The 14,755-nt window shown below is 36.9% G+C and overlaps 1 protein-coding gene across 11 annotated transcripts in view; it reads left to right on the top strand.

The window, feature by feature from the left end:
• The window catches only part of EMSY (EMSY transcriptional repressor, BRCA2 interacting), an 85,913-nt gene that overhangs the window by 1,005 nt on the left and 70,153 nt on the right, over window positions 1-14,755 (top strand). For 8 of the 11 annotated variants that reach the window (XM_042957387.1, XM_042957386.1, XM_042957383.1 and 5 more), the window contains exons 2-6: window positions 1,024-1,132; window positions 7,048-7,147; window positions 8,738-8,812; window positions 10,174-10,215; window positions 13,757-13,932. In XM_042957387.1, the coding sequence (XP_042813321.1) occupies window positions 1,063-1,132; window positions 7,048-7,147; window positions 8,738-8,812; window positions 10,174-10,215; window positions 13,757-13,932 (463 nt within the window). In that variant the 5' untranslated portion in view covers window positions 1,024-1,062. The remainder of the gene's footprint in view (window positions 1-1,023; window positions 1,133-7,047; window positions 7,148-8,737; window positions 8,813-10,173; window positions 10,216-13,756; window positions 13,933-14,755) is intronic. The other 3 variants (XM_042957384.1, XM_015536111.2, XM_007078934.3) reach the window with 1 other exon arrangement.

Raw genomic sequence — 14,755 nt, 5'->3', positions numbered from 1 at the left:
CCACCCCTTTTCTTTATGTCATCCTGCCGGCTGGGGCGCGCAGTCCAGTTCTCCTAGCTCTGGGTTGGTTCGTAGCTGAGAGGACTATGGGAAGTCGGGGGGGGGGGCGGTCAACTCCGGGCGCAGAGTTGGAGTTAGCAGCCCCAGTGCCTGGAACGGGATATAACAGTTATTACGGTTCGGTGCCTGACTCCTCAACTGGGGAGTGAACTCGCTCATTCATTCATTCATTCACTCACTCACTCACTCACTCACTCACTCACTCATTCATTCTGCTCTCCTCTGTCTTCATTCACCTACTTAACCAATATTTACAGTGGATCTGCTGTGTGCTAAGCAGGTATTGTTCAAGCCCTCAGCGCTAAGTTGTCTTTTTATCCTCTGAACCAGGCAATTCCCAGTACAAAGTAAATTCCTGACATCTGAAATTTTGGTAAATGATTGTCGAAGGACTACTGGGTGTAAATTCATCGTTCATTGTTCAGACTTGAGAAGACCGTTTTTGAAGTTCCATTAGCCCTTGTAACGAGCTGGCAGCTTTATGTATTTTCTCTCTTGTAAGTCTCGAATGAGAAAGCCAGCAGAAATCAAGTGACTTGCCCAAATCAAGTAGTAGCACCTATTTATTAAACAACATGCCAGCCACTGTGGTAAGAACTTCACATACTGTCCTTTAATCCTCATGACGAATTGGATGATAATACCTTTGTTTTCCAGATGGGGAAAACTTTTGCTCAGATAGGCCCCTTCACCCAGGATCGCACAGCCAGCGAGTTGAAGGCTAGAACTAGAACCTAGAGGTGTCTGACCCTAAAGCCTGTGCTCTTTCCACTGTCTTATGCCGGAATAATAAGCTCCGGAATGGCTGTTTAGTTCTTCATTTGTCAAAAGTTGAAAACTGTGGTGGTGAAATAGGATTGTTCTTACTGGTTTTACTTCTTAGGGTGTGGATCTCCAGGCAAGTGGCCTTTTGAATGTACTTTGTTAATTTGATTTTTGTTTTGTTTTGTTTTGTCTTGTTAGGGAAGACAAGCTCTTTGGGGCTACCAAAAAGAAGCAGCAATGCCTGTTGTGTGGCCAACCCTTTTGGATCTCAGCAGGGATGAATGCAAAAGGATTCTTCGAAAATTGGGTACGGTTTTCATTTTTGATGTTTTATGACTTTCTATGATACTTTTCTCTTTCTTTCTTTTTTTTTTTTTTGTCATGGCTGTTTGCCTGGATGTCCTATCTCATGCTGCGTTAGAAATTTTTTGGAGGTGCATTCCCCATCTTACTCGTTATTTCCCCAGTGCCTAGCATAGTGCTCTGTACTTAGTAGGTGCATGAACCATAATAATAAAAATAGTAGCTAAGAGTTCTCGAGGGGTACTGGGCTGTTGTGAGGTTTTTACTCTTTCAGCATCTCATTTAATCCTCACTCAAATGGAAAAGGTAGGCTTTTTTTTTTTTTTTTTTTTTTTTTTGTCTGTTTCCATTTTACAGATGACAGAACTGAAGCTTAGAGCCCAAGGTGATGCTGGAGTCAGGATTGTAACCCAGGGAATATGACTCCAATATCACTTTAGCATACTTTTAACTTTCATGAATATATGTGTGAATTACATACTGTTTCTAAATTCTAAGTAAATGTTAGCTATGCTGACTTCTCTAAATTATATTTTACTGTCAGTAATGAGACATTCTTTGTATTTATAATTAATTATTTTGAGCTTTTTTTCCTTTAGAGCAGCCTTTCTCAACTAGCATTTTAGGGAGAGAATTAAATACTAATGCTGAACCTAATCCATTGTATGTAATGAACTAACTTACGCATTTAGAATTGTAATCGTTATGTACCGTTCTTGGGAAAATTGAGAAAAAGAGTTACTCGAATTATTTTCTGTATTCTGTGGTTCAGATGAGGATCCTTGGCTGAGAACTGCCGCCTTAGCCTGTAAGGTCCAAGAAGGACCTTGTCGTCTTCTTTACCATTATCGTTGCAGGCTAGCACATAGTAGACGTTCATCAAATGAAAAAATTATTTGAAAAAAGAACATTAAATATTTGGAAGTGGATATGAGTTATTTGGATATCTGTAATTTTGAAGGGTAAAGTGTGGGCTTTGATTTCAGAGAGACCTGGGGTCTTTGTCTTGTCACTGATGACCCGCAAGATCAATTTATTTAATCTCCATCAATCTGTCGACATTTTTGTAAAAGAAGCATAATAATATCTGCCTCATAGATTTGTTATGTGGATTAGTTGTATATAAAAGGGGCCTATCACAGTGCTTGACATCTGAGGGTATAGTGTTTTAGAGCAGTTGCTTTCAGACGTTAATGTAGTTGCAGGTGAATCTTCAAAGGAAATTTTTGTTGGGAATTCCTATATGTAAATCTGAATCATAGCTGCCCTGGCGCTGCCTCCTAGTAACATTTACCCTTTTTATTTTTCCTCAGAGCACTACGAGGATTTCTCTTATTTTAAACTACCTTTTTGCATTGTATTTTAGCATGTTTAGAGAGTTTTTTGAGGCAATCATTCTTTTATCACATTTTTCCTTTAACCTTACATCCAACTTTTAGTACTAATTTGAGGATGATTTTCTACACACTTACATGCAATTGCTATAATTTGCTAGCTACCATTTATAAAGTTGGACTTGTATTAATTTCATAGCTAAAATAATTGCGGAGGAACAGATCCCAAGTATAGTAGACTGCTTTAGAGTTTTTGGGCTTTTGGGGCCTTGAGTCAAGAGATTATGTTTAAATATAAAAATGGTAACCTTTAAGTCTAAATTTATCTTTAACTTTAGCCGAGGCTGTGTGGGTACTGTTGCTAGAGAGCTGTTTCTGTACAAAAGAAAACAGCCTTCCTGCAGAGTAATGTCGTCTTCAATGACCCTTCACTTTGGGAGGTGAGCCTTGGTAGTGATTTGCAGAAAGACTTCCTCCCCACCCGTTGGCCTATTATCATAACAATGAAACCTTTGAATTGCCTTCAAATAGTAGCTCTAGGTCCAAAGTTTAGAGAAAGTACTGTATTTAGGAATTAACTTAAAATATTTTAAGAATTAGGTTTGTCCTTCCAAAAACAGTTATAAATCATATAACATAAAATGTTAAACATTGAGATTTTACTTAAATAAAAAGAAACTGGGATAGAGAATTTTTTTATGATACGTTGAACAGACCAATAATAGATAAATGCTTCCTTCCCTCCTTCTAGCCTGCTTTTCCTCTGCCTTATTTTTTTGAAAACCATTCCTGAGCTACAACTCCAACTTGGGGCTTTACGGACTATGTTGTTTATGACTGATTTGTTTAAATGGAATGGGTTGAGGACTTTATAAAAGTGGTTTGGCGAATCTTTTTGTTTTCTGTGGTGTTTGCATATATTTATGTATCATTAGAGTTAGCACTACAGTAGAATGGCACCAAAAATAATGCCAGAAATTCAACTAAGTTTGATATTTGTCAGGATCTGAGGATACCCATCAAAATGGAAATCAAATGTGAAGGAGGTTGGGAAGCCAGTGAAGGTTCTTTACAATGAGTGAATTTCTGGAGGAGGGAGGAAGTGCCTCGAATCGCGTACCTGTGATAACTGTTGTCTGAGTCCCAGTTTTGTGTGAGGTTGCCACCTCATACTTTTGTCTATGATTTTTTAGTTAGACTTGGAATGACACTTGAAATGTCAAAAATCTTTGCCACATTTCTTTAGTTAATTTCACTCTTTTTGAAGTAGTATCTTGATCACCATAAACTGCATAGGCCAAAAGTGAACTTTTTCTTTGTCCTCATGCCACCTCCTCTCTCTGATCTCTCCATTTCTTTGTATGGTATTGCCCTTCTAAATATCTTGCAGACTGTAAAACTTGGTTCCTTTCCTTCTGCTGTTATTTCCACATTCAGTCAATTACAGAGTCCTATCAAATAAAAGCATTTTAGCCTGGAATTAGAGGCTTAGTCTGGCCCCAGACTACTTTTCCATTTTTATCTTTCTTTATTCCTGTATCTGTATCTCTTGTTGGATTTTAATTGCCTTGAAGATAGGCACTTTGTTTTATTTATATAATCATTCTCATGGTACCTTGTAATAGTAGTCATGTGCAATTAATAGTTTGGTTTGAATTAATGACTGTCTGAGTACAGACATGTTTTTACTTTCCCTAGAGTAAAACTCTGAAAATGGTCACTGACTGTTATTGGAAGTTTGATGTCTATATGAGATATTATTGGCTTTTACTCTTCCTATTCCTTTTGCACATTTGCATTTTTTCTCCTCTGCTTGCTTAGAGCACACTTCTGATTAAAGCTTATGCTTCTAGATCAGATGATGTGTTTCCCCTCTGTGCTTTTACCACTGTATTATAAACTGTATCATAATTGTCTGATGACTTGTTTCACTGTAGCTTTATTCTAAGGTTAACTCCTTGAAGGTAGAATTTAGCATACTATCTGATATCTATAATAGGACTCAGTACTGATTTGTTGAATAAAATATTCCATAAATGAGGCATAAGCTTTTAGTATAGTGATTTCTTAGTTGGTTATCCCCAGTGCCTTTCTGAACTCTACTTTGGGTCATGATAAAAGCTGAAATACACGTTTCCTGTGACTAAGTATTTTCTTCACTTCTCCAGAATGGGAAAGCTTTTTCCTTCCAGAGAGATCCCATGAAACATCTACATAGTATTCAGCATAGATTGAATATACAGGGTGTTTACACATGGGATAATTCAGTTGGACCAGACATTTCTGTTTAATATAGTCAACTCACTTACTCTACTATATAAAGGTCTTTTTTTGATTGTCAGAACTATGAATAACATGAACTGAATGAGGCTATTAGTTTATTATTGGTGTAGTACTTAGGATGCAGATACGCATGCCTTTATTATTTGGGTGTCCGGCATTAGGAAGTAGCAAATACTAACTAGTAGCAACTTGAATTGAGTAAGAAGATAAATGTAGTTTGGACACTTATTTCCCATCATTCAGTTTTGCTCAGGTATACTCGTCTCATAGTTTAAGACAACTATATTATTATTATTTTTGATGCTATGGATGCTGGGGGTTTTTCTTTTATTTTGTGTGTGTGTGTTTATTTATTTTTGAGAGACAGAGAACAAGCGTGAGCAGGGGAGGGGTGAAGGTGGGGGACAAAGGATCTGAAGCAGGCTGTGCACTGACAGTAGAGAGAGCTCAATACAGGGCTTGAACTCACAAACTGCAAGATCATGACCTGAGCCAAAGTCGACACTTAACACACTTAACCGATTGAGTGAATTCTGAATTCTGTCATGTGGTTGTATTCAGCTGGTAGCTTAGATAGTTGACTGGGCTCAGCTGAGATGGCTGGGCCTGTCTCTCCATGTGGCTTTTCATCCTGGGCTTCTTTGCATCTTGGTTATCTCAAGGTAGCAAGGCCCTGTGGGCAAATGCGTATTGAGCTTCTGTTTGCATCAGGTATGCTGATGTTCCACTGGCCAAGGCAAGGCACATGCCAAGCCCAGAGTCAGTGTGGGAGGGGACTACACAAAGTAGTACAACTTCCATGGAGTGTGCTGGGAGGCAGGCATGGCTTATTGGGAGCCAATGAGGAGTTTTTGGTTGTATATCTTATTTTGTCTTTTTAAAAAAATTTTTTTTAACATTCAGTTTTTGAGAGAGTTAGAGAGACAGAGCATGAGCAGGGAAGGGACAGAGAGAGAGGGAGACAGAATCTGAAGCAGGCTCCAGGCTCTGAGCTGTCAGTACAGAGCCCGATGTGGGGCTCGAACTCACAAACCGTGAGATCATGACCCAAGCCGAAGTCGGATGCTCAACCGAGCCACCCAGGTGCCCCATATATTTTTTTTTTTTTTCATGTTTGTTTATTTTTGAGAGAGGGAGAGAGAGATAGAGCAGGGGAGGGGCAGAGAGAGAAGGGAGACATAGAATCTGAAGCAGGCTCCAGGCTCTGAGCTGTCAGCACAGAGCCTGATGCGGGGCTTGAACCCACGAATTGTGAGATCATGACCTGAGCTGAAGTCAGATGCTTAACTGATTGAGCCACCCAGGCACCCTTGTCTTTTTTTTTTTTTTTTTAATTTGTATATTTTGAGACAGAGACAGAGGAAGAGTAGGGGAAGGGGCAGAGAGAGAAAATCCCAAGCAGGCACCATTCCCAGTTTAAGGCTTGATCTCACAACCTTGAGATCACAGCTTGAGGACCAGGAGATCATGACCTGAGATGATATCAAGAGTCTAACCAGTGTCAGAGATTGACAGTTTCATTTCATAATGGTTGTTGTTGTGGAAAAATAGTGAAATGAAACTGTCTGGCATTAGGGTTCAGTGTATTATATCCTTGTTGCTATAAGAGCAACTCATGTTTCCTAACTTGCCTTAGTCATTTTGATGGTAGGTGCAGAGGATCTTAGATCTGGAAGATAACTTCAGAGTCTCTTCTAGATAAAGAAATTGAGGTTCAGAGATGAGAAGAGACTTGTCCAAGGTCACAAAACTAGTGAGTGAGTGGTAGTGCTGGAGCCAGAATCTGGTCATTTGACTCTTGTTCTAGGAGTTTTTCTACTGGACAGTGCTCATGGTATTCTCAACCCCAGGAGGGAGGTAGAATGTAGTTTGAATTTCAGGCAGGCCTAAGGAATTGTTTTAAGGATTGGTCAGTGTAGGTACCTGTCGGTAAAGCTAAAAATTTATCTTATCAGCCTTACATCACTTGGAGCCTATTCCTAATTGTTGGTAGCATCTGAGTTAAGTGTTCTTCAGTGATAATGTGCAAGATAGTATTTACCATTGGATTTTTCTACCTAAGCATTTTATATTATGTGACTTCTGTGAGATAATAACAACAGCAAAAAAATATACAAACATTATAAAAGCCACATTTTAATCTACGTTCTTAGATAGGATTTTTGAGAGGAATTTTTAAAATTTTGCATATTGATTTTTTTTTTATTGATTTCTAGGTTTTTTGCCCTGAAGTTTCACTATATGTAGCCATAGTTTTAAAATATTGAAGGCCTATCTTGATAAAATAATTTTCTTCTTCTAGAACTGGAGGCATATGCTGGAGTTATCAGTGCACTTCGGGCACAGGGGGATCTCACCAAGGAAAAGAAAGATCTTCTTGGAGAACTCTCAAAAGTTCTTAGGTAAATTATCATAAAAATTTGTGAGACATGACTCTAGAAATTTCATTTTGAGGGGTTTTAGTACTTTTTACTCTCAAGTTGAAGACAGAGGTGTTCAAGTTTTTGGTGCTTAGGTATCCCATCCCAGTTGTGGAGGCTTTGTTACAGAGAGTTATATAATTTATCATTTATTCTATAATCAGAAAGGGTTTAAGGCAGATAGTTTTAGGTTTGGGTCACCTGGGAAGGGGAGGTAGTTTTGACCTGGGTGAAGGAAAGAAGGGTTGGTAGCAACAAGATCTGAAGACCTAGAGTGGCCCAGTGACATTTGTTGGGAGGGAAGAAGGAGACTTCTTAGTTGTTGTCTTAATTTAGAGAAATGGGTGGTTTTATATAGTCATAGCCCTAAGGATAGTTTACCCCCTAGCTTCCTGCTAGAATGGCACTTTAAATTTGTTAAAAAATTCTAGTGAATGGAATTCTTAGATACCTTGTCTTGATCCATTCTGACATCTTGAGCTTTTTCAGAAAATACTCTGTTTTAATGGAAGTTACCTTTCTACATATAAAACCATTTTGTTCTATTCTTTTTTTAAATGAAAATAGGGAAGAGGCTTTTCCTATATTTAGTTGCCATTAATTTAGGGATTTAAATTTAATTTAAGTGAAATCCTTAATCTTACTGTCTTCATGTTTAACAATTTATATATTTTCTGTTTGTTGTTTATATTTCCTCGTAAATCTGCTTTCTAGCCCTTTAAATATTTTAACCCATGTTATGGATTTAGTTTAAGCAGCAAAGATTACAATTGAAGAGTGATACTCATTTTATTGAGTATTTATGAATGGAATGGGGATAACCTTTTTTTCACTTGTTTAGTGTTAACCTTACATGTATTTAATCAGGGTCAATATAAGCGCATTTTTACCGTAATGGTAATGTGAGGTAGAAGACATACAGGTGAAGTGTTGAGTAATAAGGGAGTAATGTCCTGGTGTCAAATTTCATAGCATATAGCCACCAGAAAAAGATAGCTTATCCTGCCACTTTTGTTTCTTTATTATATTCACTGAACATAAAATTCACTGAATATATTCACTGAACATAGCATATAGCCACTGGAAAAAGATAGCTTATCCTGCCACTTTTGTTTCTTTATTATATTTACTAAACATAAAATTATAGACTCTTAAGCTTTAGAAAAGACTTCAGAAGACTTTCTTCCAAGTGCCAGAATCCTCTTAGTAACCACGATTAGGGGTCATTCAATGGCTGTTTGCGTATTTAGGTAACAGGAACCTCTGCTAATCTTGAACATGGTCTGACATTTCTGAGTTTTGGAAGTAATGACTTGATATCAAGCTGATTTGTCTTCCTATGATTCCTAATTTGCAACTAATCCTGCAGTTACACCGAATCATTATGAACCCTTCTTTGTGATTTTAATTAAAGCATCTGAAGGTGTATATTAGGCCCCTGTCTATATCTTTTCACAAATCAATCTTGCCCCCCCTCTTCCCCAAGCAGAATGTTGACTTAGAACATTAATAAAAGTATAGAAAAGAGCTGCCTGCTTGGCAGAGTTCTATAATGGCTATTTTTTTTCATAGCATCTCAACAGAGCGCCACCGTGCTGAAGTTCGGAGAGCAGTAAACGATGAACGGTTAACAACAATTGCACATAAGTAAGCCATTAGTCATACAACCCCTGATTTTTTATTACGTAGTATAACATAGTTTTGAAACAGTCTTCCGATTGTATAGCAGATTCCTGAGTCTTTTATCTTAATAGTAATTATTTCTGTACTCAGGGATCCTGACCATAGAGGTGTTACCTGTTTATTCACTTGGTTATGTTTTTGCATTTGGTCAGGCAAGCTTTAAGTACTGAGGTCAAATCCCACTACAGTGTAATCTCTGCATAACTAAAGGCCACCACAGTTCAGCAGATGATTCACTTAACTTGAAGCAAAGTTCAATAATAAAGTAGTATGCTCCCCTAATTCAGCAGCCCCTTAGAGGTTCTTTGTAATGGTATTTGGTATGTATATTGCTTTGTAAATAGGCATTATAAATTTTTTTATAACTGACTAATATTTCATGTATTTTGAGATTTAGAAAAAAGATTGTAAAAATTTATGTTCTGCATTTTTTAAGAATTATGAATGTATCTTACTTAGTTTACGTTAAAAAGCCAACAAAATAAAGTTATAAACAATTCTTATCAAAATTGTTTTCAGATCATTATAACAATTTGATAGATGGGGTGGAGGGTGGTAGAGGACGAAGGGCAGGGATCAAACATTAGGAGAGTGCCTATGGAGACAGTGCCTCCTACAGAATAGAGAGGAGCAGAAATTATCCTTTAAATGTTTATGCAGGATGACAGGAACATTTCAAAAAATAAGATACATTAGAGTATAACTCATTTGTTTTTTATTTTTATGTCTTAATGTGAAATAAAACTAAAGGAAAAAATTCAGTGCATTTCCATAATGTGATAAATGGTATGTTTAAACCAATTGGCAGTATTTGAATTGGCCCTATAGATCCATTAGCTTCATGTTGTGCTTTACCGTTCCTCATTTTATTTAACTTATAAAATGGGGTGCTACCTTTTTAACTGTGTAGTTTGAAGGATTAGGTATTTGAATTTAGAGATTTTTCAGTGGTAGGTATGTATGCACTGTAGAAGTTTGGAATTTTTCCACTATAGACGTTAAGTATTTAGTTGTCAGGCCAACATGGTTGAAACATTCAAATATTAATGTGTTCCTTCTTTAATTTGCTCTAAGCTTTTGAATTGGGATGCTCTCAAAATAATAACTGAGCCTAGATTCTAGTTTGAGAAGGTAATAGGATGCTTATGTGCTAGATAATAAAGTAGTAAACAATCGCTTACATTCAGAGGCACTTAGAGGCAAAGCTAGTACTTTAAAAGCATTGGAACAGTATTGTGGGACAATTAGTTGTAAGTTGATGCATCAGTTTCATACTTAAAGGATAACATTTATTTAGTCTCCTTTTCCTTTTTTCCCCTTTAAAGAATGAATTTATCCTTATATTTGGGTGAAAGACCAAGTTACAGGTATGCAAATAGGTTATTATTATTTCAGGCTTTTTCTTGTATTTATTTCAAAATTGAAGCTCTCAATTATTCACGGGCACATGTTCCCATTTACGAATTAACCGTGCCCTCTGCTTTCCCTTCTCTTCCCTTCCTCCCCCTCCTAATACTGCCCACCTTTTAGCCATTTTGCTGCTTGGGAGTACCTCTAGCCAGAGGGTGGGAAGGGAGAGGAGGTGAAAATTGTAATTAGTCATTTTACTACTTGTTAGTTATCCTGAAAATGGTTTGGTGGAGGAATTTACAAGTATGCCAAAGTATTTTTGGATAATATGTGGATTTCTTTAATCTGTTTGACCTCTCCCTTTCCCTCCTCTCTCTATTAGCATGGATAATTGAGAGTTGGCTTTTATCTGCCTGTTTCCTTTTTTTCTCTCCTTTCTGATTTCTTTAATACATGAATTTAATTTTCTGAAGAGTTTCCTTCAGCGTATAATTTTAAGCTTCTTAGGTCTTTCCATACTCCTGTTTTAATATTTTATGCCATGGTTTTAGTTTGACTAGGTGTCGTATTTTACTTGTTGAGCCCAAGGGTCGGGGAGTGTGGATTGGTGAGGAAGGCATAGATTCCTTATTCTCGACATCTCCTCTGCCCTCTTTCCCTCAGAAGTAGCACCAGAACCTAGATCCAAAGATTATTTATAGGAAGTCTTCATACCCTGAGCCTGAAAAAAGCAACTGGAGCCCAAGAGGGATGCATCTGAACTGACTGCATTCCCTTTCTCCTCTCCCGTCCCTCCCCCACTCCAAACAGCAGCTTAGGCCAGAAGGAATGTGGTTGAAAGGTGAAGAGAAAGCCGAGAAGACTGAGCACAAAGGAAGTGGGAACAAAAGGAGCAGGGTGTCTGGGATCAAAGAAAAGCCTTGCTTATGGCTCCAAGTATAACACGCGTTTATTATTTGGCACCATATCATTTATTAAGTTTGGTACTCTAATCCAGTTTTGAAACATGTCAGAATGTTATAATAGCAAAGCCTGGAGTGTCAAGGGGCTCCAAAATTTTTAATTGCGCCATTCTTGCCAGCATTGTCTCTAGTGTTGGAAAAAAGTGGCTGTCTGGAATTACTGTTCTCTTAAACTCCTTCCCCATAAGCCAAAAACATTCATAGGATACTTTGTGAATTTCTGTATGAGAGTAAGGAGTTTTTGTTGGTGCCCTACACACCACAGGATGTGAGGGCCAAGGTAGTTTCATTAGTATCATGTTAGATTTCTCAGGAAAGGAGCTAGAGCAAGGTTTCTACCCTCCCTTGCCATACTTAATATAAATAGAGAAGTGATCCTTACGTTGAAACTTAGGAATTCCAGGGAAATCCTGGAGTGAGAGTTTTACAAAAATCTGTAAAATTCAGTTTAAATGATTTGTGCAACTAATGCATATTCACACCCTCATTACTAAGCAAATAGGAATTTTTAATCTAATTCTAACATAATTTTTCACTCAAAAAAAAGTTTGAGCATGTTGGCATGAGTAGAAATTTGGAAGATTTCTAGATTTTTAAAAAAATTGCAGTTGTATCTTTTGCACTGCAAATTCTGTCTTTTCAATAGCAAATATTCATGTGTTTCAAATTACTAATCTTCCAAATTTCTGCCACCATTTAAACAATGCACCAGGTAAGTGTAGACATTATTTGTGTGTAAACTCACCAAGCAAATTTACTGGTGATATTCTAATAAAATGATACCAAAAGAGGAGTAAGCCAAGAAAATGCTAAATAGTTCTTAGAATTTTTCCTTTGACAGTCAGTGTCGCCCATTTCGGTTTCTCTTTTCTTGTTTATACCATTCTCTGTTTCAGAACTACTGTCAAATTGGAGATTATGCAAACAATAAGTTGCATTATATAACAAATTTGTGGAGATAATTGGGATCTTAGGAATTCCTCTTTCCCTTGTTTTATTAGGTAGGATTATGTTAAACAACTTGCAGATTTCTTGTAGTAGTAACCCAACTAGATTCATCAACTACTAGAGATTCCTTTCTGAACTGAATGTAAATCTTTCTCAAGTTGTAATTTATTTGTTCCATTTGGTGAAGGTTGGTAGTAATTAGACAACAGTGCTCAATTAGTATAAGTCAAAGCAAATGTTAGGCATAAAACCCTTTTGAAAAATTGTGTACCTTCTACTTGTTGTATGGCAAGTAATGTCAGTAGTGTGATGTATGCTTGTTGAAGGAAACGTTTAGTGGCTGTGTGACCTTAGGGAAGTTATTTAACCTCTCAGTGACTCAATTTCCCCATCCACAAAATGGAGATAATAATTGCCAATTTATTGAGAGAATTATATGAGTTAATGCATAGAAAATGTTTAAAACAATGCCTGACATAGAGTAAGTGCTTAGTTGATGTTAACTACCACCACTACCACCACCACCATCATCATCATCATCATCATCATCATCATCCCATTATGGGCTTTTGTGTATGCTGTCTAAACATGAAGAATCAGTGGACCTTCAGACTCTTAAGCCCTAGATTGGGTTATAGAATCTTTGGTTTGGAAAAGGTGCAGAAATATTTCTGACTTAGTAAAGAGATTGATTAATTGATTCTGGGTGAATTTTAAACCTTGACACTAATCACTAGGAGAAGTGACACGACTACTTTTTGTGGAGTCAAATCAAGAGAAGTGACACAACTGTCCTTTCGTATTTCAACCATATTTAAATTGGATTCCTGGGATAAAATTTGCTCAAGAAGTTTAGAGTGGAGAAACAGAATAGTGTCTGCTTAGGGGTATAGTTCAATGGCCTCAAATACTTCTTAGAGTGAAGAGTTGTATAAGTAAAATTAAAATAGTGACAGGTTTCTTCCAGTAACCTCAGATCTAGTCTGTTTTTTAACAGGAAGCATACTAATATAACACATTGTCAGTGATACATGCAGTGATATATATATATAAATATATAGATATATATCTATATATCTATATATATATGTATATATGCACATAGTCCTTTTCTATCCCTCCATACTTGGTCTCCCTCGTTTACTGCCTCAGTTTCCCTTGTTTGAAAGCCTTAGAACCTCTGGCCATGCAGGCAGTTAGATAATTTTGCAAAGGTTCAGTGAATTCTATCCTTAATTGTTAAGGAAAATCTGATTTTAAAAATAAATTAGTACGTTTTACCTTTTTAGTTGAATTACAAAATTAAGTTCTAAAAGTTAGATACACTAGTTTTCGTTAGCAATACCAGATTTAAACTAATGAAAATGATGTCAGTATTTAGAAGGCATAGGAAAATTTTTCATAGTTTCATTTGTGTTCATTCTAAGATTCAGATAGTAGAATAAAATGTGTAAAAACTTAAATGTATGTGAAATCCCTTGAATTCTGATAATTATCCATAATTTTGATTTTGCTTGCTTAAAGTTAAGCCTCTCCTATTCACTCAGGATACTTTTGATAATTTCAAAACTTATATTTGCTTGAGAAAATAGTTGATTCATTTTTAGTGATTGAGAACCCTTGTAGCAGCGTTTTCTTTTTTGTTTAGTATGTCTGGACCTAATAGCTCTTCAGAATGGTCCATTGAAGGTCGTCGATTGGTCCCACTGATGCCCCGGTTGGTTCCCCAAACCGCCTTCACTGTAACAGCTAATGCTGTTGCCAATGCAGCTATCCAGCACAATGCATCTCTTCCAGTGCCTGCAGAAACAGGAAGCAAGGAAGGTGAGTAGAAAACTATTTCTGTGTGTAGAGAAGACTTTTCTCAGATCCTTCAAGAACAATTGTCTTTATTTTCATCTGTTTTTAATCCCACTGTGTGAAGCTTGAAAAACATAGCGAGCAACTCTTATTCTGAAACTAGAAACTGCCAAGTTTTTAGTCTCAGCCAAAAAAAAATCTCGTTTGTTCAAAATGTGAATTATATTAATAACAAAATTGCAAAAAGCCTTCTTGGAATGAATTCTTGATATCCGTGTGTCTTGTTAGAAGTGGATAAAAGAGCTTGATGGGTGACATGGAAAATAAATGATAGAAGTCATTTACCTGCTGGAGAAAGATGCCTAACTGATTACTTCGAAAATAAAACTCTGTTTTTTATCTTCGGGAATCAATGCTATATGGTGCTTCTCAGTTCTAGTCAAGGGTTCTAAATCCTTTAGGGATTGCCTGGCAGATGGAGAAGGATTTCTCATTGTTACTTAATCTAGTAATTGGCACATGCTGTAAAAATTCTTGAATTCTCTTGAAGTCACCAAGAGTAATATTAAATTCAAGAGTGCATATTGATTCTAGTAGCTTAGTTGTGTGTTGCTTGAAAATAACCCTGAATATGCAGTTGTCAGATTACTTTGGGGAATTGTCTTTTCTTGACTGGCAGTGGGTTTTGGAGTGGATAAGACACTCTTCATGCATGCCAGGCTCTGTTTTAGGCTGAAGGAAGCTATATTTAGAGAGAGACAGGTATTAATATGCAACCTGGGCCTGTGTTGAGTTTGTTTCCTTTGTTGTAGGAGGGGTATCTTTCTTTTCTTCCCACTTTTACTTT

This window comes from Panthera tigris, chromosome D1, assembly GCF_018350195.1.
Source record: "Panthera tigris isolate Pti1 chromosome D1, P.tigris_Pti1_mat1.1, whole genome shotgun sequence".
NCBI lineage: Eukaryota > Metazoa > Chordata > Mammalia > Carnivora > Felidae > Panthera > Panthera tigris.
This window is presented reverse-complemented; position numbering and strand designations above follow the sequence as displayed.